The 22,500-nt window shown below is 49.3% G+C and overlaps 1 protein-coding gene across 1 annotated transcript in view; it reads right to left on the reverse strand.

The window, feature by feature from the left end:
• Nucleotides 1-22,500, reverse strand: part of abca7 (ATP-binding cassette, sub-family A (ABC1), member 7) — a gene marked incomplete at its 3' end in the record, with an annotated part of 109,576 nt that overhangs the window by 11,282 nt on the left and 75,794 nt on the right. The window contains 16 exon segments of the mRNA XM_080530532.1: nucleotides 4,182-4,297; nucleotides 6,725-6,902; nucleotides 7,495-7,661; nucleotides 7,932-8,006; nucleotides 8,316-8,421; nucleotides 8,614-8,646; nucleotides 8,812-8,906; nucleotides 9,042-9,228; nucleotides 11,341-11,433; nucleotides 12,215-12,339; nucleotides 14,166-14,311; nucleotides 14,969-15,107; nucleotides 17,259-17,461; nucleotides 18,858-18,915; nucleotides 22,122-22,186; nucleotides 22,189-22,344. Coding sequence (XP_080386658.1) covers nucleotides 4,182-4,297; nucleotides 6,725-6,902; nucleotides 7,495-7,661; nucleotides 7,932-8,006; nucleotides 8,316-8,421; nucleotides 8,614-8,646; nucleotides 8,812-8,906; nucleotides 9,042-9,228; nucleotides 11,341-11,433; nucleotides 12,215-12,339; nucleotides 14,166-14,311; nucleotides 14,969-15,107; nucleotides 17,259-17,461; nucleotides 18,858-18,915; nucleotides 22,122-22,186; nucleotides 22,189-22,344 — 1,942 coding nt within the window.

A 22,500-nucleotide genomic window follows, 5' to 3' on the forward strand; every position in this document is an offset into this window, starting at 1 on the left:
AATGTCTAGATGTATAACATTTTATTGAACAGTGCAAGCATGTAGGCTTCTGGCGTGACATCGTACCCCTAACGTTCTTAGGGCTTGTTTGAAAAGCTTAGACTGAAAGTTAGTGCCCTGGTCAGATTGTATAACAAGAGGAAGACCGAATGTGGAAAAAACGTTGTTAAAGCTTTCACCACTGAGCTGGCTGATATGTTACGCAACGGAACAGCTTCGGGAAAACGAGTAGCAGCGCACATAATAGTAAGCAAATACTGACTTTCACTTTTAGTCCTAGGCAAAGGTCCAACACAATCAATTATTACACGTTCAAATGGCTCCCCTATAGCAGGAATGGGATGCAATGGTGCGGGTGGAATGGATTGATTAGGCTTACCCGCCATCTGACAAGTATGGCAACAGCGGCAGTGCTTGGCAACATCCGCCTTCAGTCCGGGCCAAAAGAAATGTTTCAATATCAGCTGATAAGTTTTAGTTATACCTAAATGTCCTGACCACTGGCTCTCATGTGCTACAGATAACACCTGTTGTCTATAACCCACAGGCACAACCACTTGTTTTACAGTATTCCACTCACAACCATTTGCATTAGGAGGAGACCATTTACGCATTAATATCCCATCGTTAAGGAAATAAACTACGTTGCCCCCTATTTCAGATTCCTCACTAGCTGCATGTAAAAAACATTTGTTTAATGACTGATCAGCTACTTGAGCGACACGCAATCGCTCGCCGGTTACAGGCAGAGATAGGCTGTCAGCGGATGGTATGGTAGGACTCGGGGAGGATGGTAACTCTACCACTTTCTCCCTGGGAGAAGCTGAAACAATCGGGTTCTCATCCCTTTCAGAAAAGGCTTGCATAATCACACTATCACAGAGAGAAACATCGCTATCCTCCTCTCTGCCTCGACTCGATTGTGCACGAGTTATAGCGCACACCGGAAACAACCGCTGTTTCGCATAGGCAGCCTACACATTAGGAGTCATCATCATGCCGGTGTCAAATCATATCATAATAAAATAAATACATAGCCTATATATTCGTCTTTTTTAAAATAGAAGGAATCAGAATGTGAACTTTAGCGAATTGTATTCAAATTGTGCTTAGAGGGAATTATTTTCACCGGACATTTATGTCCGACGAGTTTTCAATTTGTCGGACTTCAACAACTTTTACCGGACAAAGTCCGGGAATTACCGGTTAACGGAAACCCTGACCTAAATGTACTGACTTATATAGACTGACTTATATATCACCTTTATCTAATGCGATCATTAGACGGCGGTTCTACCTCCTGAGACACAGCCTCTACCTCCTGAGACACAGCCTCTACCTCCTGAGACACAGCCTCTACCTCCTGAGACACAGCCTCTACCTCCTGAGACACAGCCTCTACCTCCTGAGACACAGCCTCTACCTCCTGAGACACAGCCTCTACCTCCTGAGACACAGCCTCTACCTCCTGAGACACAGCCTCTACCTCCTGAGACACAGCTTCTACCTCCTGAGACACAACCTCTACCTCCTGAGACACAGCTTCTACCTCCTGAGACACAGCCTCTACCTCCTGAGACACAGCCTCTACCTCCTGAGACACAGCCTCTACCTCCTGAGACACAGCCTCTACCTCCTGAGACACAGCCTCTACCTCCTGAGACACAGCCTCTACCTCCTGAGACACAGCCTCTACCTCCTGAGACACAGCCTCTACCTCCTGAGACACAGCCTCCACCTCCTGAGACACAGCCTCTACCTCCTGAGACACAACCTCTACCTCCTGAGACACAGCCTCTACCTCCTGAGACACAGCCTCTACCTCCTGAGACACAGCGTTTACCTCCTTAGACACAGCCTCTACCTCCTGAGACACAGCCTCTACCTCCTGAGACACAGCCTCTACCTCCTGAGACACAGCCTCTACCTCCTGAGACACAGCCTCTACCTCCTGAGACACAGCCTCTACCTCCTGAGACACAGCCTCTACCTCCTGAGACACAGCCTCTACCTCCTGAGACACAGCCTCTCCCTCCTGAGACACAGCCTCTACCTCCTGAGACACAGCCTCTACCTCCTGAGACACAGCCTCTACCTCCTGAGACACAGCCTCTACCTCCTGAGACACAGCCTCCACCTCCTGAGACACAGCCTCCACCTCCTGAGACACAGCCTCTACCTCCTGAGACACAGCCTCCACCTCCTGAGACACAGCCTCTACCTCCTGAGACACAGCCTCTACCTCCTGAGACACAGCCTCTACCTCCTGAGACACAGCCTCTACCTCCTGAGACACAGCCTCTACCTCCTGAGACACAGCCTCCACCTCCTGAGACACAGCCTCCACCTCCTGAGACACAGCCTCTACCTCCTGAGACACAGCCTCCACCTCCTGAGACACAGCCTCTACCTCCTGAGACACAGCCTCCACCTCCTGAGACACAGCCTCCACCTCCTGAGACACAGCCTCTACCTCCTGAGACATAGCCTCTACCTCCTGAGACACAGCTTCTACCTCCTGAGACACAGCCTCTACCTCCTGAGACACAGCCTCTACCTCCTGAGACACAGCCTCTACCTCCTGAGACACAGCCTCTACCTCCTGAGACACAGCCTCTACCTCCTGAGACACAGCCTCTACCTCCTGAGATACAGCCTCTACCTCCTGAGACACAGCCTCTACCTCCTGAGACACAGCCTCTACCTCCTGAGACACAGCCTCTACCTCCTGAGACACAGCCTCTACCTCCTGAGACACAGCCTCTACCTCCTGAGACACAGCCTCTACCTCCTGAGACACAGCCTCTACCTCCTGAGACACAGCCTCTACCTCCTGAGACACAGCCTCTACCTCCTGAGACACAGCCTCTACCTCCTGAGACACAGCCTCTACCTCCTGAGACAGAGCCTCTACCTCCTGAGACACAGCCTCTACCTCCTGAGACACAACCTCTACCTCCTGAGACACAGCCTCTACCTCCTGAGACACAGCCTCTACCTCCTGAGACACAGCGTTTACCTCCTGAGACACAGCCTCTACCTCCTGAGACACAGCCTCTACCTCCTGAGACACAGCCTCTACCTCCTGAGACACAGCCTCTACCTCCTGAGACACAGCCTCTACCTCCTGAGACACAGCCTCTACCTCCTGAGACAGAGCCTCTACCTCCTGAGACACAGCCTCTACCTCCTGAGACACAACCTCTACCTCCTGAGACACAGCCTCTACCTCCTGAGACACAGCCTCTACCTCCTGAGACACAGCGTTTACCTCCTGAGACACAGCCTCTACCTCCTGAGACACAGCCTCTACCTCCTGAGACACAGCCTCTACCTCCTGAGACACAGCCTCTACCTCCTGAGACACAGCCTCTACCTCCTGAGACACAGCCTCTACCTCCTGAGACACAGCCTCTACCTCCTGAGACACAGCCTCTACCTCCTGAGACACAGCCTCTACCTCCTGAGACACAGCCTCTCCCTCCTGAGACACAGCCTCTACCTCCTGAGACACAGCCTCTACCTCCTGAGACACAGCCTCTACCTCCTGAGACACAGCCTCTACCTCCTGAGACACAGCCTCTACCTCCTGAGACACAGCCTCTACCTCCACCAGCCTCTACCTCCTGAGACACAGCCTCTACCTCCTGAGACACAGCCTCTACCTCCTGAGACACAGCCTCTACCTCCTGAGACACAGCCTCTACCTCCTGAGACACAGCCTCTACCTCCTGAGACACAGCCTCTACCTCCTGAGACACAGCCTCTACCTCCTGAGACACAGCCTCTACCTCCTGAGACACAGCCTCTCCCTCCTGAGACACAGCCTCTACCTCCTGAGACACAGCCTCTACCTCCTGAGACACAGCCTCTACCTCCTGAGACACAGCCTCTACCTCCTGAGACACAGCCTCTACCTCCTGAGACACAGCCTCTACCTCCACCAGCCTCTACCTCCTGAGACACAGCCTCTACCTCCTGAGACACAGCCTCTACCTCCTGAGACACAGCCTCTACCTCCTGAGACACAGCCTCTACCTCCTGAGACACAGCCTCTACCTCCTGAGACACAGCCTCTACCTCCTGAGACACAGCCTCTACCTCCTGAGACACAGCCTCTACCTCCTGAGACACAGCCTCTACCTCCTTGCCCCCCAGTGTGTCCAGATGACGTCCCTCACCCGTAGAGCAGCAGCAGCAGCACCAGGGCAGGAAGGTTCTTCTCAGACACGTACGACTGCTGCTGGAAGCACAGGAAGATCCCCACCACCATGCTGGCCGGCACCGCGTAGTTCAGCTGAGGACATGAACATGTCAGACATGTAACCCAGTGATCCCCACCACCATGCTGGCCGGGACACAGTAGTTCAGCTGAGGACATGAACATGTCAGACGTGTAACCCAGTGATCCCCACCACCATGCTGGCCGGCACCGCGTAGTTCAGCTGAGGACATGAACATGTCAGACATGTAACCCAGTGATCCCCACCACCATGCTGGCCGGGACACAGTAGTTCAGCTGAGGACATGAACATGTCAGACATGTAACCCAGTGATCCCCACCACCATGCTGGCCGGGACACAGTAGTTCAGCTGAGGACATGAACATGTCAGACATGTAACCCAGTGATCCCCACCACCATGCTGGCCGGCACCGCGTAGTTCAGCTGAGGACATGAACATGTCAGACATGTAACCCAGTGATCCCCACCACCATGCTGGCCGGGACACAGTAGTTCAGCTGAGGACATGAACATGTCAGACATGGAACCCAGTGATCCCCACCACCATGCTGGCCGGGACACAGTAGTTCAGCTGAGGACATGAACATGTCAGACATGTAACCCAGTGATCCCCACCACCATGCTGGCCGGCACCGCGTAGTTCAGCTGAGGACATGAACATGTCAGACATGTAACCCAGTGACGTTAGAATTATAAGGTTCTATCTAAATGTTTGTCAAAATTGAGTTTTTTACATAATCTGATCCATTAGGTGTTTATTAATGCCTGTGTGGTGTTATTTTTAAAATGTTGACATTTTTGAGTTAGTAATTCATAAAATACAAAGGTTCCATCTCACAAAACATAATGGAATGTAAAAACTTTGACGCTCAATATCTCTGAACTGCCCTAAACGGAGATAGAACCTTATAATTCTAAACGGAGATAGAACCTTATCATTCTAAACGGAGATAGAACCTTATAATTCTAAACGGAGATAGAACCTTAGAATTCTAAGCTCACGACCTGTTATGTTCATACTATATATCAGTCTGAATATGATACGTACATACAATATATAAGTCTTAATATGATACGTACATACAATATATCATCTTAATATGATACGTACATACAATATATCAGTCTGAATATGATACGTACATACTATATATCAGTCTGAATATGATACGTACATACAATATATCATCTTAATATGATACGTACATACAATATATAAGTCTTAATATGATACGTACATACAATATATAAGTCTTAATATGATACGTACATACAATATATCAGTCTGAATATGGTACATACATATAATATATCAGTCTGAATATGGTACATACATATAATATATCAGTCTTAATATGGTACGTACATACAATATATAAGTCTTAATATGATACGTACATACTATATATCAGTCTGAATATGATACGTACATACAATATATAAGTCTTAATATGATACGTACATACAATATATCAGTCTGAATATGGTACATACATATAATATATCAGTCTGAATATGGTACATACATATAATATATCAGTCTTAATATGGTACGTACATACAATATATCAGTCTGAATATGATACGTACATACAATATATCAGTCTGAATATGATACGTACATACAATATATAAGTCTTAATATGATACGTACATACAATATATCAGTCTGAATATGGTACATACATATAATATATCAGTCTGAATATGGTACATACATATAATATATCAGTCTTAATATGGTACGTACATACAATATATCAGTCTGAATATGATACGTACATACAATATATCAGTCTTAATATGATACGTACATACAATATATAAGTCTTAATATGATACGTACATACAATATATCAGTCTTAATATGATACGTACATACAATATATAAGTCTTAATATGATACGTACATACAATATATCATCTTAATATTGTACGTACATACAATATATAAGTCTTAATATGATACGTACATACAATATATCAGTCTGAATATGATACGTACATACAATATATCATCTTAATATGATACGTACATACAGTATATCATCTTAATATGATACGTACATACAATATATAAGTCTTAATATGATACGTACATACAATATATAAGTCTTAATATGATACGTACATACAATATATCAGTCTGAATATGATACGTACATACAATATATCATCTTAATATGATACGTACATACAGTATATCATCTTAATATGATACGTACATACAATATATCAGTATATCAGTATCACTATATATCAGACTTATATAGCGCCTTTATCCAAAGCGCTTTACAACGGCCTCTCATTCACCCATTCACACACACATTCACACACCAATGGCGGCCAAGCTGCCATGCCAGGCGCCGGCCCGCTCACTGGGAGCAATTTGGGGTTCAGTGTCTTGCCCAAGGACACTTCGACATGTGGCCAGCCGGGGCTCGAACCGCCGATCTGCCAACCTTGCGATCATTCCTCACCATGTCCCAGGTAAAGTTGGCCAGCCAGTACAGGAGGGGTTTGACTCCGCTGACGAACTGCAGGTGTTTGGCCTTGCTGACCCGCTCCTCTATCAGGAAGAGCACGAAGCTGGCCGGCACGAAGGACATGGAGAAGATCACGCAGATGGACACCAGCACGTCCACGGAGGTGGTCATCCTGCGGGGGGGGGACGGGACACTAGGGTTAGGTTAGCTGGTCATCCTGACACACAGACATGAGGGTTAGAGACATAACCACAGAGGTGGTCATCCTGACACACAGACAAGGCAGGTTTATTAGTACAGCACATTTCATACAACAGGGGCAATTCAAAGTGCTTTACATACATTATTTAAAAATACAGCAAGAGGAAGCATAGTAAGATTTTTTTTACAATTAATAAAAGCAAATATAAGAAGTAAATAGATAAAACATTAAATAAGACAATCGTTTATGGAAAAAAGACATTGATAGAAGTGTTTGTGTTTAATCATAACTGCTGCAAAACATTAAGGTTTTTATCTGAGATTTAAATATTAGTAAAAGGTAAAGGCAGGTGTCTCAGGAGAGAGGGTTAGGGTTAGGATCAGCAGGTGTCTCAGGAGAGAGGGTTAGGGTTAGGGTCAGCGTACATGGCCATCTCAGTGTCTCAGTGAGAGAGGGTTAGGGTTAGGGTCAGCAGGTGTCTCAGGAGAGAGGGTTAGGGTTAGGGTCAGAGAGGGTTAGGGTCAGAGAGGGTTAGGGTCAGAGAGGGTTAGGGTCAGCGTACATGGCCATCTCAGTGAGCTGCTCCTTGGTGAGGTTCAGCGGGTGGTTGTAGGCGGTGATGCCGTGTCTCCTCCGGGCCTCCGGGGGCAGCGCGGCCCGCAGCAGCCCGTTGTTCATCACGTTGAGGAAGGAGGTCACGGCGTGCCAGCCCTTGTTGTTGTACCAGACCTACACACACACACACACACACACACACACAGAGCTGAGGTCACCCTGACACAACACACACACACACACACACACACACACAAACACAGACACACACACACACACACACACACACAGACACAGAGACACACACACACACACACACACACACACACACACAGAGACACACACACACACACACACACACACACACACACACACACACACACAGACACACACGGAGACACACACACACACACACACACACACACACACACACACACCTCTCACCTTAACATTGTTTTCAGTGTTCAGTCGACCCAGGAAGTCTGGTAGCCGGCCCAGCAGCTGGTCCAACGAGCTGTTCTGTTACACAGAAACATATCTTAATAAACTACAACATCATAAAACTACAACAACATCATAACTACAACATAATAAACTACAACATCATAACTACAACATAATAAACTACAACACAACAAACTACAACACAACAAACTACAACATAATAAACTACAACATCATAACTACCAGGGATGACAGAGTGAGTTGTGTGAGGTAACGCGTGAGGTAACGTGTGCTGAGGTAACGTGTGCTGAGGTAACGTGTGCTGAGGTAACGTGTGCAGGTGAGCTGAGGCAGGTAACAGCAGAGCAGCAGGTGAGCTCCTACCTGAGCCACCCTGTAGCGCGTCCTGATGTTCATGACGGCCTCCTCTATGTGGTGGACCTGGGGGGCCGCCTGGGTGGGCCTGCCTCCCAGGGAGAGGCCCCCGTACCTGCCACACAGGAGGTCAAAGGTCAACACGATACATAACACGTTACCTCAGAGAGAAGCCCCCGTACCTGCCACACAGGAGGTCAAAGGTCAACACGTTACATAACACGTTACCTCAGAGAGAGGCCCTGCGTCACATACTCTCAAAAATCATGTTTAGATCTTGTTTGCTAAATGTTACAAGTCTGCTTACCTGAATTCATTCACCCACTTCTTTCTCTTTAGGCTGAAATTATGAGAAGAGTGTAGATGGATAGTGAATTTGTGAATGAAAAAAAAACAACAACATTATTTCATCTCAGTATAAAACGTGCGCATATTAACGACCAACGGCCTGAGAGACGCGTGAGACCTTTTCTTCAGGATCTGGGGCGTAGGTCTTTATTATTACCTTTTCTTCAGGATCTGGGCGTAGGTCTTCACCAGGTAGTCGGACACGTTGCGTCCCGTCATGTTCTGCAGGATGTCCCCGGTCGGCCTCCTGATCTGGAAACAACAAAAGACACATTTACATTTCTGGCATTAAACAGACGGCCTTATCCAAATACATGGGGGACCTGTGGGGGGGGGGGATAGGGGCTGACCTGTGTATGTGGGTGGGCGGGGGGGGTAGGGGCTGACCTGTGGGGGGGGCAGGCCGCCGGCACCCGCCGGGCATTCTGGGAGCATCCTGCGGACCTGCTGGGAGCTGCACTCACAGTCAGGCGAGGGCCGGGCGGAGCTCCAGTTCCCCTGGGAGAACATCTGCCAGGTGGAGTACTGCACCTGAGGCCTCACGAACACACGCCCCTCCCCCCCCTCCTCACACCTGGACACACACACACACACCATACACACACACACACACACACACAACACACACACACACACACACACAACAAACACACACACACACACACACACATCAAACAACACTTTATATATAGATACATCATATTCTATATATATAGAACATTGCAATACAAGGTGCCTAACAATATAATGAGAATACAACATTACTAAGCGGTAATATAAGGAGATGGTTAGTATAGGACTTAAGAGCCATGGTAGAACACAGAGAGACAGTGTAGCGCAGTAGATTAAAATAAGACGGTTTAAGAGAATGTTAAACAAACAAAACCTAACCCTAACCCTATGATTTAAGATTTCTTTTTACACATCAACACATCAACACATCAACACATCAACACATTTCAGCTTTAAAAGAAAATATTAAATATTCACACTACTGCTGAATTCCCAATCCTCCTATATATACAGTATATATAGACTATCCTCCTATATACAGTATATATAGACTATCCTATCCAGTGGGCATCTGAGAGGATCTTTGAAACAAGTGAGCAAGATGAAGAACCATAACCAGCTTGTTTACACCTTGTGGGGAGCATGCAGCGTCTGGCCTCTAGGGGGAGCTACAGGCCTGTAGGAGGAGCTAGAGGACTGTAGGGGGAGGAGCTATAGGCCTGTAGGGGGAGGAGCTAGAGGACTGTAGGGGGAGGAGCTATAGGCCTGTAGGGGGAGGAGCTAGAGGACTGTAGGGGGAGGAGCTACAGGACTGTAGGGGGAGGAGCTAGAGGCCTGTAGGGGGAGGAGCTACAGGACTGTAGGGGGAGGAGCTAGAGGACTGTAGGGGGAGGAGCTAGAGGACTGTAGGGGGAGGAGCTACAGGCCTGTAGGGGGAGGAGCTAGAGGCCTGTAGGGGGAGGAGCTATAGGCCTGTAGGGGGAGGAGCTAGAGGACTGTAGGGGGAGGAGCTAGAGGACTGTAGGGGGAGGAGCTAGAGGCCTGTAGGGGGAGGAGCTATAGGCCTGTAGGGGGAGGAGCTAGAGGACTGTAGGGGGAGGAGCTAGAGGACTGTAGGGGGAGGAGCTATAGGCCTGTAGGGGGAGGAGCTATAGGCCTGTAGGGGGAGGAGCTAGAGGACTGTAGGGGGAGGAGCTAGAGGCCTGTAGGGGGAGGAGCTATAGGCCTGTAGGGGGAGGAGCTACAGGACTGTAGGGGGAGGAGCTACAGGACTGTAGGAGGAGCTACAGGCCTGTAGGGGGAGGAGCTACAGGACTGTAGGGGGAGGAGCTAGAGGACTGTAGGGGGAGGAGCTAGAGGACTGTAGGGGGAGGAGCTAGAGGACTGTAGGGGGAGGAGCTACAGGACTGTAGGGGGAGGAGCTAGAGGACTGTAGGGGGAGGAGCTACAGGACTGTAGGGGGAGGAGCTACAGGCCTGTAGGGGGAGGAGCTAGAGGACTGTAGGGGGAGGAGCTAGAGGCCTGTAGGGGGAGGAGCTAGAGGACTGTAGGGGGAGGAGCTATAGGCCTGTAGGGGGAGGAGCTATAGGCCTGTAGGGGGAGGAGCTATAGGACTGTAGGGGGAGGAGCTACAGGCCTGTAGGGGGAGGAGCTAGAGGACTGTAGGGGGAGGAGCTAGAGGACTGTAGGGGGAGGAGCTACAGGACTGTAGGGGGAGGAGCTATAGGCCTGTAGGGGGAGGAGCTAGAGGACTGTAGGGGGAGGAGCTAGAGGACTGTAGGGGGAGGAGCTACAGGACTGTAGGGGGCGCTATAGGCTAAAGAACTGTGGATGGTGGGATGATTGAAGACCGGCAGGTGTAAATGTTGTAATCGTAATTTTAAATGTTTCAGTCCCTGTTCATTCAACATCCTGACCAATCACGGAGACCGGTTCAACCCCAGCCTGTTCTACCTGCAGGTCAACCAGGGACCAGGGATCCATGACCTCAACTACTGACATCACTGTGATCCAGGGCCGAAGTGGTGTCGCTATGGAAACTCATTCACGGAATGTCGAGAGGGGGAAGTGATTGAACCATCTCTGCAACAAACAGTCATTTGTGTGTGTGTGTGTGTGTGTGTGTGTGTGTGTGTGTGTGTGTGTGTGACAGAGGAGAGGAGGCGTGTCTTACGTGTTGTTCTCCATGCATCTGGTTCCAAACCCGGGCCGGTCCAGAAGAGCTTCCAGAATGTTCTCCATGGCCGGGTCACCTGGGGCGTCGTTGCTGAACCAGGGCAGAGGTCAAAGGTTAGAGGTCAGAGGTCAGGAGGTTAATCCAGGAACATTTACAGTCATGTTATAGTTGAGTAGGACCAGCAGCAAATAGCAATTCAATTGAAAGATGCATTAGATCAATAAGAGTTTATAAAGATGCATTAGATCAACAGGAGTTCAACAGTGGTGTAGTGTGGGGACTTCAAATCCAACTATTTTATCAGAGGACGGTGAAAAGCATAAATGAAAGGAGAAATTATAATCCCACACTTGTGTTTCAACCATGAAGACCAGCCGGCAATTAAACCTTTAAATCTTTAAATCTTTAAATCTACAGTGTGCACAGCGCAGGCATGTCCTTTCCTTGATGTGATGGTTAGGAGACATGGTTAGGAGGTTAGGAGACATGGTTAGGAGACATGGTTAGGAGACATGGTTAGGAGGTTAGGAGACATGGTTAGGAGGTTAGGAGACATGGTTAGGAGACATGGTTAGGAGACATGGTTAGGAGGTTAGGAGACATGGTTAGGAGGTTAGGAGACATGGTTAGGAGACATGGTTAGGAGACATGGTTAGGAGGTTAGGAGACATGGTTAGGAGGTTAGGAGACATGGTTAGGAGACATGGTTAGGAGACATGGTTAGGAGGTTAGGAGACATGGTTAGGAGGTTAGGAGACATGGTTAGGAGACATGGTTAGGAGACATGGTTAGGAGGTTAGGAGACATGGTTAGGAGGTTAGGAGACATGGTTAGGAGACAGGGTTAGGAGACATGGTTAGGAGGCAGGTACCTGAAGAAGGTGTACTGCTCCCCGTACATGGAGGGCTGCAGGCGGAGGGCGGGGTACTTCCCAAACGGAGGGACGATGAGACTGAAGAGCAGCGCGATCAACACGAACACCGCAGGCAGCACGATCTGAAACATGAACACATCTGAAACATGAACACATCTGAAACACATCTGAAACATGAACACATCTGAAACATGAACACATCTGAAACATGAACACATCTGAAACATGAATACATCTGAAACATGAACACATCTGAAACATGAACACATCTGAAACATGAACACATCTGAAACATGAACACATCTGAACACATCTGAAACATGAACACATCTGAAACATGAACACATCTGAACACATCTGAAACACGAACACATCTGAAACATGAATACATCTGAAACATGAACACATCTGAAACACGAACACATCTGAAACATGAACACATCTGAAACAACATGAACACATCTGAAACATGAACACATCTGAAACATGAACACATCTGAACACATCTGAAACACGAACACATCTGAAACATGAACACATCTGAAACATGAACACATCTGAAACAACATGAACACATCTGAAACATGAACACATCTGAAACACGAACACATCTGAAACATGAACACATCTGAAACACGAACACATCTGAAACATGAACACATCTGAAACATGAACACATCTGAAACACGAACACATCTGAAACATGAACACATCTGAAACATGAACACATCTGAAACATGAACACATCTGAAACATGAACACACCTGAAACATGAACACATCTGAAACATGAACACATCTGAAACACATCTGAAACATGAACACATCTGAAACATGAACACATCTGAAACATGAACACATCTGAAACATGAACACATCTGAAACAACATGAACACATCTGAAACACGAACACATCTGAAACATGAACACATCTGAAACATGAACACATCTGAAACACGAACACATCTGAAACACGAACACATCTGAAACACGAACACATCTGAAACATGAACACATCTGAAACATGAATACATCTGAAACACGAACACATCTGAAACATGAACACATCTGAAACACGAACACATCTGAAACATGAACACATCTGAAACATGAACACATCTGAAACAACATGAACACATCTGAAACATGAACACATCTGAAACATGAACACATCTGAAACATGAACACATCTGAAACACGAACACATCTGAAACATGAACACATCTGAAACAACATGAACACATCTGAAACACGAACACATCTGAAACATGAACACATCTGAAACACGAACACATCTGAAACATGAACACATCTGAAACATGAACACATCTGAAACACGAACACATCTGAAACATGAACACATCTGAAACATGAACACATCTGAAACATGAACACATCTGAAACATGAACACATCTGAAACACGAACACATCTGAAACACGAACACATCTGAAACACGAACACATCTGAAACATGAACACATCTGAAACACGAACACATCTGAAACATGAACACACAATAGTTAATGAAACAGAATATATTGTATACTCTATGTATCTAGTTGAGTATGACAGTACACATACAGTAAGGGCAACAGCAGCTACCCCTATAAAAGGGTTAGGGTTAGGTTTATACCCCTATAAAAGCACAAAGAACTTAAATCAATTGGCTGAAATGAGGCCTTTTATTAAGCAAAGTTACATGAGCTCAGAGAAAATAGCATAAAAAAAAATAAAAAAAAATGTTATTGGCACTGTCCACAGGCAGAATGAATTGTTAGCTATGCCACAGTTCTTGGCACATCTCTTACAGGAAGTGCTCAATTCCCCAGAATGTAGAGAGACGTCTAAATGGACACAAGTTCTACACTCATTACTCTCAACAATGTCCACACTCAGTCAGATCTTTTAACCATACAGCAACCATATATAACTCCAACAGTGTTTCTACCTGAGCCAGGAACCCCCTGCGGCTGCGTCGGGCGTACAGCCACCTCTTGATGAAGAGCGCGCGGAGCTGCTGCCAGGTGAGGCCCCAGCCTGTCAGGGGCTCCCCGCCCCGGCCCTCCCCGCTCAGCAGGTCTGTCTCCTGGGGCTCTGCGTAGGAAAGGCCCAGGCCCGGTGGGCCGAGAGAGAGAGAGAGTTAGACATAGTTAGATATACTGTAGGAAATTAAACCAGATCCCCTCTCTGTGAAAATGTTACTTATCCCCAACATTGGTATAACCACTTTTTTTTTATTTTTTATGTTGGAAACGTTAATTTGGTCGATTATTCCTCCCCTTTAATAATACCAATGTTTTATATTGTTGGAAAGCCTGATTAGTCACCTTTACAACGAAGGACAACTTGTAAGGATCATGCATTCGTGGAATGAGCAACACAGCTAAACGTGTGGGTAGCGGCCCCCCAAAAATAGCCCAAATCCCCATTTAGCTGACGCTTTTATCCAAAACAACTGGCATACATTTCTCTGTACGTATGAAGTAAGGCGGCTAGATAGGCTAAGATAAGGCTAGAGATGCTAGTTGGGCCCGTGGCGTAGATAAGCTAACAAGGCTAGAGATGCTAGTTGGGCCCGTGGCGTAGCGACATGCAGGGTACCTTGCTTGGGGGGCCGTCTATGTCCTGGCAGCAGAGCAGAGAGAGAGAGAGAGAGAGTCAGTGGACTTACCACACATTCACTGTGTGTGTATTATGTCCCTATTTCCCGTTTCTGGGATTGTTGGTGTGTGTCATGGTGTGTGTGTGTACCTGTCTCTGGGTCTTCAGCCGGCACCCCCTGGCCCCCCTGGCCCTGGCCCCCCTGGCCCTGGGGTGTACTGGCCTGTCTGGGGCTCTCCTCCTCTGGGTCAGCGTCGACACCCGTCTCCTCAGCCACCCTCAGGAAGATCTACAGAACCACACAGAACCACACAGAACCACACTGTTACTGTTTCACAACAAACGAGGTTTGGGGAATCTTCTAACAGCATGGTGGGCACAGCTCTGTAGTCACAGACATACAGCCATGAAGACAAGACGACGCTAATAACATCAATGTAATAATAACAAAGCGTGTTTATCGTTTACAGTTATTTTCATGTCAAGGGACAAAACATCAGCATAACAGGATATCACAAAATGGAGCACAACTTCTCACTGTCCTGGAGCCCCGCGGGTGGAACGAGCTGCGTCACTGCTGTCAGGACTGCAGAGTCTCTACCTATCTGCTGTCAGGACTGCAGAGTCTCTACCTATCTGCTGTCAGGACTGCAGAGTCTCTACCTATCTGCTGTCAGGACTGCAGAGTCACTACCTATCTGCTGTCAGGACTGCAGAGTCTCTACCTATCTGCTGTCAGGACTGCAGAGTCTCTACCTATCTGCTGTCAGGACTGCAGAGTCTCTACCTATCTGCTGTCAGGACTGCAGAGTCTCTACCTATCTGCTGTCAGGACTGCAGAGTCTCTACCTATCTGCTGTCAGGACTGCAGAGTCTCTACCTATCTGCTGTCAGGACTGCAGAGTCTCTACCTATCTGCTGTCAGGACTGCAGAGTCTCTACCTATCTGCTGTCAGGACTGCAGAGTCTCTACCTATCTGCTGTCAGGACTGCAGAGTCACTACCTATCTGCTGTCAGGACTGCAGAGTCTCTACCTATCTGCTGTCAGGACTGCAGAGTCTCTACCTATCTGCTGTCAGGACTGCAGAGTCTCTACCTATCTGCTGTCAGGACTGCAGAGTCTCTACCTATCTGCTGTCAGGACTGCAGAGTCTCTACCTATCTGCTGTCAGGACTGCAGAGTCTCTACCTATCTGCTGTCAGGACTGCAGAGTCTCTACCTATCTGCTGTCAGGACTGCAGAGTCTCTACCTATCTGCTGTCAGGACTGCAGAGTCACTACCTATCTGCTGTCAGGACTGCAGAGTCTCTACCTATCTGCTGTCAGGACTGCAGAGTCTCTACCTATCTGCTGTCAGGACTGCAGAGTCTCTACCTATCTGCTGTCAGGACTGCAGAGTCTCTACCTATCTGCTGTCAGGACTGCAGAGTCTCTACCTATCTGCTGTCAGGACTGCAGAGTCACTACCTATCTGCTGTCAGGACTGCAGAGTCTCTACCTATCTGCTGTCAGGACTGCAGAGTCTCTACCTATCTGCTGTCAGGACTGCAGAGTCACTACCTATCTGCTGTCAGGACTGCAGAGTCTCTACCTATCTGCTGTCAGGACTGCAGAGTCTCTACCTATCTGCTGTCAGGACTGCAGAGTCTCTACCTATCTGCTGTCAGGACTGCAGAGTCTCTACCTATCTGCTGTCAGGACTGCAGAGTCTCTACCTATCTGCTGTCAGGACTGCAGAGTCACTACCTATCTGCTGTCAGGACTGCAGAGTCTCTACCTATCTGCTGTCAGGACTGCAGAGTCTCTACCTATCTGCTGTCAGGACTGCAGAGTCTCTACCTATCTGCTGTCAGGACTGCAGAGTCTCTACCTATCTGCTGTCAGGACTGCAGAGTCTCTACCTATCTGCTGTCAGGACTGCAGAGTCACTACCTATCTGCTGTCAGGACTGCAGAGTCTCTACCTATCTGCTGTCAGGACTGCAGAGTCTCTACCTATCTGCTGTCAGGACTGCAGAGTCTCTACCTATCTGCTGTCAGGACGGCAGAGTCTCTACCTATCTGCTGTCAGGACTGCAGAGTCTCTACCTATCTGCTGTCAGGACTGCAGAGTCTCTACCTATCTGCTGTCAGGACTGCAGAGTCTCTACCTATCTGCTGTCAGGACTGCAGAGTCTCTACCTATCTGCTGTCAGGACTGCAGAGTCTCTACCTATCTGCTGTCAGGACTGCAGAGTCTCTACCTATCTGCTGTCAGGACTGCAGAGTCTCTACCTATCTGCTGTCAGGACTGCAGAGTCTCTACCTATCTGCTGTCAGGACTGCAGAGTCTCTACCTATCTGCTGTCAGGACTGCAGAGTCTCTACCTATCTGGGCTTTGGATGACAGCATGTCCTCACCTCCTCCAGACCCCCAGCCCCCCCCCCCCCTCTCCTCACCTCCTCCAGGGTGGTGTCGGCCAGGCCGTAGCTGCAGACCCCCAGCTCCCCCCTCCTCTGGTCCAGCTCCATCAGGAAGGCTGCCAGGCTGCCGTCCTCCGCGGAGGCCTGGGGGAAGTTCAGCACCGCCTCCCTCCCCCCCTCCTCCACCAGCCTGGCCCCCGGGACATGACGCTGGGCCAGAGACAGCAGGGCTGCTAGGTCTGGGGAGGGGGGGGGGGGGAGGGGGGAGAGGAGGAGGGGAGGGAGGAGGGAGAGGAGGAAGAGGAAGGAGGGGAGGGAGAGGAGGAAGAGGAGGAAGAGAAGGGAGAGGAGGAAGAGGAGGGAGAGGAGGGAGAGGAGGGAGAGGAGGAAGAGGAGGAAGAGGAGGGAGAGGAGGGAGAGGAGGAAGAGGAGGGAGAGGAGGGAGAGGAGGAAGAGGAGGAAGAGGAGGGAGGGGAGGAGGAAGAGGAGGGAGAGGAGGAAGAGGAGGGAGAGGAGGGAGGGGAGGGAGAGGAGGGAGAGGAGGAAGAGGAGGAAGAGGAGGGAGGAGGGAGAGGAGGGAGAGGAGGGAGGAGGGAGAGGAGGGAGGAGGGAGAGGAGGAAGAGGAGGGAGAAGAGGGAGGAGGGGAGAGGAGGAAGAGGAGGAAGAGGAGGAAGAGGAGGGAGAGGAGGGAGAGGAGGAAGAGGAGGGAGAGGAGGAAGAGGAGGGAGAGGAGGGAGAGGAGGGAGGGGAGGGAGAGGAGGGAGAGGAGGAAGAGGAGGGAGAGGAGGAAGAGGAGGAAGAGGAGGGAGAGGAGGGAGGGGAGGGAGAGGAGGGAGGGGAGGGAGAGGAGAGGAGGAAGAAGAGGGAGGAGGGGAGAGGAGGAAGAGGAGGAAGAGGAGGGAGAGGAGGGAGAGGAGGGAGAGGAGGGAGAGGAGGAAGAGGATGTGAGCAGAGTACTTGGCCTCGTACCTACGACCCAATCACAGCCGTGCTGATATTCAGTATAACAGCATCTCCCTCTCCTGTGATATTCAGTATAACAGCATCTCCCTCTCCTGTGATATTCAGTATAACAGCACTCCCTCTCCTGTGATATTCAGTATAACAGCATCTCCCTCTCCTGTGATATTCAGTATAACAGCCCTCCCTCTCCTGTGATATTCAGTATAACAGCATCTCCCTCTCCTGTGATATTCAGTATAACAGCATCTCCCTCTCCTGTGATATTCAGTATAACAGCATCTCCCTCTCCTGTGATATTCAGTATAACAGCATCTCCCTCTCCTGTGATATTCAGTATAACAGCATCTCCCTCTCGTGTGATATTCAGTATAACAGCATCTCCCTCTCCTGTGATATTCAGTATAACAGCATCTCCCTCTCCTGTGATATTCAGTATAACAGCATCTCCCTCTCGTGTGATATTCAGTATAACAGCACTCCCTCTCCTGTGATATTCAGTATAACAGCATCTCCCTCTCCTGTGATATTCAGTATAACAGCATCTCCCTCTCCTGTGATGTTGCTTAATTGTAATATAGTGAGCGTGGGTTGTTGGTGATTGTCGTTATGTAATGTAGCAGTGGTATGTGACCCCTGTGACCTTTCACCTTTCCCCTAGAGGTCAGACTCACCTGAGGGGCTGTCGTCACTGCCCAGCCCTGTGTCGTCACTCAGAGAGGAGTCACTGTCCTGAAACACACACACACACACACACAGGGGTCACGACCTCAGGTACTAGAACACACACACAGGGGTCACAACCTCAGGTACTAGAACACACACAAAGGGGTCATGACCTCAGGTATTAGAACACACACATTATTGAGATGAGGGGGGGGGCTAGGTGACTCATCTTAGTGGGAGGGGGAGGGGCTAGGTGACTCATCTTAGTGGGAGGGGGAGGGGCTAGGTGACTCATCTTAGTGGGAGGGGGAGGGGCTAGGTGAGTCATCTTAGTGGGAGGGGGAGGGGCTAGGTGAGTCATCTTAGTGGGAGGGGGAGGGGCTAGGTGACTCATCTTAGTGGGAGGGGGAGGGGCTAGGTGAGTCATCTTAGTGGGAGGGGGAGGGGCTAGGTGACTCATCTTAGTGGGAGGGGGAGGGGCTAGGTGTCTCATCTTAGTGGGAGGGGGAGGGGCTAGGTGACTCATCTTAGTGGGAGGGGGAGGGGCTAGGTGACTCATCTTAGTGGGAGGGGGAGGGGCTAGGTGACTCATCTTAGTGGGAGGGGGAGGGGCTAGGTGACTCATCTTAGTGGGAGGGGGAGGGGCTAGGTGTCTCATCTTAGTGGGAGGGGGAGGGGCTAGGTGAGTCATCTTAGTGGGAGGGGGAGGGGCTAGGTGACTCATCTTAGTGGGAGGGGGAGGGGCTAGGTGACTCATCTTAGTGGGAGGGGGAGGGGCTAGGTGACTCATCTTAGTGGGAGGGGGAGGGGCTAGGTGAGTCATCTTAGTGGGAGGGGGAGGGGCTAGGTGACTCATCTTAGTGGGAGGGGGAGGGGCTAGGTGACTCATCTTAGTGGGAGGGGGAGGGGCTAGGTGACTCATCTTAGTGGGAGGGGGAGGGGCTAGGTGAGTCATCTTAGTGGGAGGGGGAGGGGCTAGGTGAGTCATCTTAGTGGGAGGGGGAGGGGCTAGGTGACTCACCTTAGTGGGAGGGGGAGGGGCTAGGTGAGTCATCTTAGTGGGAGGGGGAGGGGCTAGGTGACTCATCTTAGTGGGAGGGGGAGGGGCTAGGTGAGTCATCTTAGTGGGAGGGGGAGGGGCTAGGTGAGTCATCTTAGTGGGAGGGGGAGGGGCTAGGTGAGTCATCTTAGTGGGAGGGGGAGGGGCTAGGTGACTCATCTTAGTGGGAGGGGGAGGGGCTAGGTGACTCATCTTAGTGGGAGGGGGAGGGGCTAGCCCGGGTCAGCCCTGTTTATTATCCTTTTTCCATTGCCAACCGAGCTGGCCCAAAGCGAGCCGAACCGGGCCGAAAGGTACTTTTTTGCCAGGCTGCGTGTGACGTGTGACGCTGCACACCGTTGATTGGTCAATGGAAATCGTCATCCCATGTTCATAGATTTCATCACTAACCGCCATCTTTAAATACCACAACAGATTTCGCTCTCGGAAAATGTCACTTACAGTTTCTGTAATAGCTTATTAATAAAGATTTGAAAAAATATGATAACCATCGTATTATCTTAGTTTAATGTCATTTCAATGCATCATAGAAACTTTTATTTACAACAAGCATAACAAAAAATCGCTATTATGGCGATGTCCTGTAGAACTGAAAGCGGCAGTTAACAGGCAGGTAACATCCATATGCTGTATATATAAATAATGTCGGTGTCGACCGTGATAGGAGTGTAGTATCGACACCATTCAAATGGTTTTGGATTCCCTGTCCTCTCCCCTATCCGGACACGTTTTAATTGTTATCCTAACCCACGGTAAACCACAGTTATTAACCTGCAAAGGGTGCCTCCGGGCACCGTGTTTGTCCGTGAATAACACCGGCTATGGAGGTGGTACAAACACAATACTACTTTGCTAACTTCACCATCGGTATACGGTCATTTTGAGCCCTTAACCACCGCGCTGACACCCCGAGAAGTTATGCTTTTAACCGTAAACTCAATGAACCGGGAGTTCACCCGCTGCTGCTCGCAGCACCGCGCCTGCTGGTTGAAAGTCCCGTTGACAGCGGGCGAGAGAAAAGTTTTACCAGGGAATTCGCTCCGCGCTGTGTCGACCGTGATAGGAGTGTAGTATCGACACCATTCAAATGGTTTTGGATTCCCTGTCCTCTCCCTTATCCGGACACGTTTTAATTGTTATCCTAACCCACGGTAAATCACAGTTATTAACCCGCAAAGGGCACCGTCTTTGCCCGTGAATAACACCGGCTATGGAGGTGGTACAATCACAATACTCCTTTGCTAACTTCACCATCGCTACACAGTCATTTTGAGCCCTGAACCACCGCGCTGACACCCCGAGAAGATATGCTTTTAACCGTAAACTCAATGAACCGGGAGTTCACCCGCTGCTGCAAGCGTATCTATAACGAACGCGGAGATTGAATGAGCCCCGCGTCAGTCAGCCTTTCCGTAGAAATAAGTCGCACCGTTATATATCTAACGTTACATGTTTTAAGGCTGATCTGTGCATGATAGTGCTGCATTATGTTGATCTATTTATATCGATCTATTCTTGCCAATTCCTTATTACCAGTGGAAAGGGGGAAGACTAAAACACTTTGAATGGAATAGATAGGACTTTCCGTTCAATGGAGGAAGCATGACACTCGCGAGTTCATCTCGCTTTTCCCCCCGTTGACGTATTAAACAATCTAAGCAATCTAATCAGAGCAGTTGTTATTATGTCATATTATTGATGGATGTGCCATTTTTGATGGACAGCAGTGAGCGGATGACTGGATGTGAGCATGTATTTGACTAATGCCGATAGATTGTCTTGCTCCGAAACCCGAGCTGCCGGTGCAGACAGGATTGTTCCTTCAAACTACCGTAATTCATGAACTATATGCCCAATCTAAAAAATTCAAACAGTTTCTGAAAGCAGAGAAGTTGCACTTTTTGGCTTATTACGGTAGTTCACCAACAAAAAAAAGCATTTCCCCTGTTGAGCTGTATAGCGGCACTTATTACAGTGAAGTGCTCTTATGACACGTAACTCCACCTACAGTCCCGGGTCGCTCAGTATAATGGAGAAGCGTTTCTGAAAGTACGGCACGGCACGGCACGGATGCAAATGCGGCCCGGTTCGGGTTGGTAGTGGAAAAGCGCCATTAGTGGGAGGGGGGGGGGGCTAGGTGACTCACCTTAGTGGGAGGAGGGGGGGCTAGGTGTCTCACCTTAGTGGGAGGGGGGGGGGCTAGGTGTCTCACCTTAGTGGGGGGGGGCAGCTTGTTGGCGCTGACAGTGCCGGGGGGGCTGCGGGGGTCCGCCCCCCCCTCAGGACCAGGGTGAGGTAGTACCCCGTCCCCAGCCGGGCCTTCAGGAACAGAGGCGACCCGCAGCAGACCAGCCGGCCCTGGGACAGCACCGCCACACGGTCACCCAGGAGGTCCGCCTCGTCCATGTAGTGGGTGGAGAGGATGATGGTCCTGTCTGAGGGGGGGGGGAGGAGGGGGGGGGGTGAGGGGGGGGGGAGAGAGAGAGGGAGAGAGAAAAAGAGAGAGAGAGACAGAGAGAGAGAGGGAGAGAGAGAGAGACAGAGAGAGAGAGAGAGAGAGAGAGAGAGGGAGAGAGGGAGAGAGAGAGAGA

The sequence above is a fragment of the Nansenia antarctica genome (genome assembly GCF_963989245.1).
Source record: "Nansenia antarctica genome assembly, chromosome: 1".
Classification (NCBI taxonomy): domain Eukaryota; kingdom Metazoa; phylum Chordata; class Actinopteri; order Argentiniformes; family Microstomatidae; genus Nansenia; species Nansenia antarctica.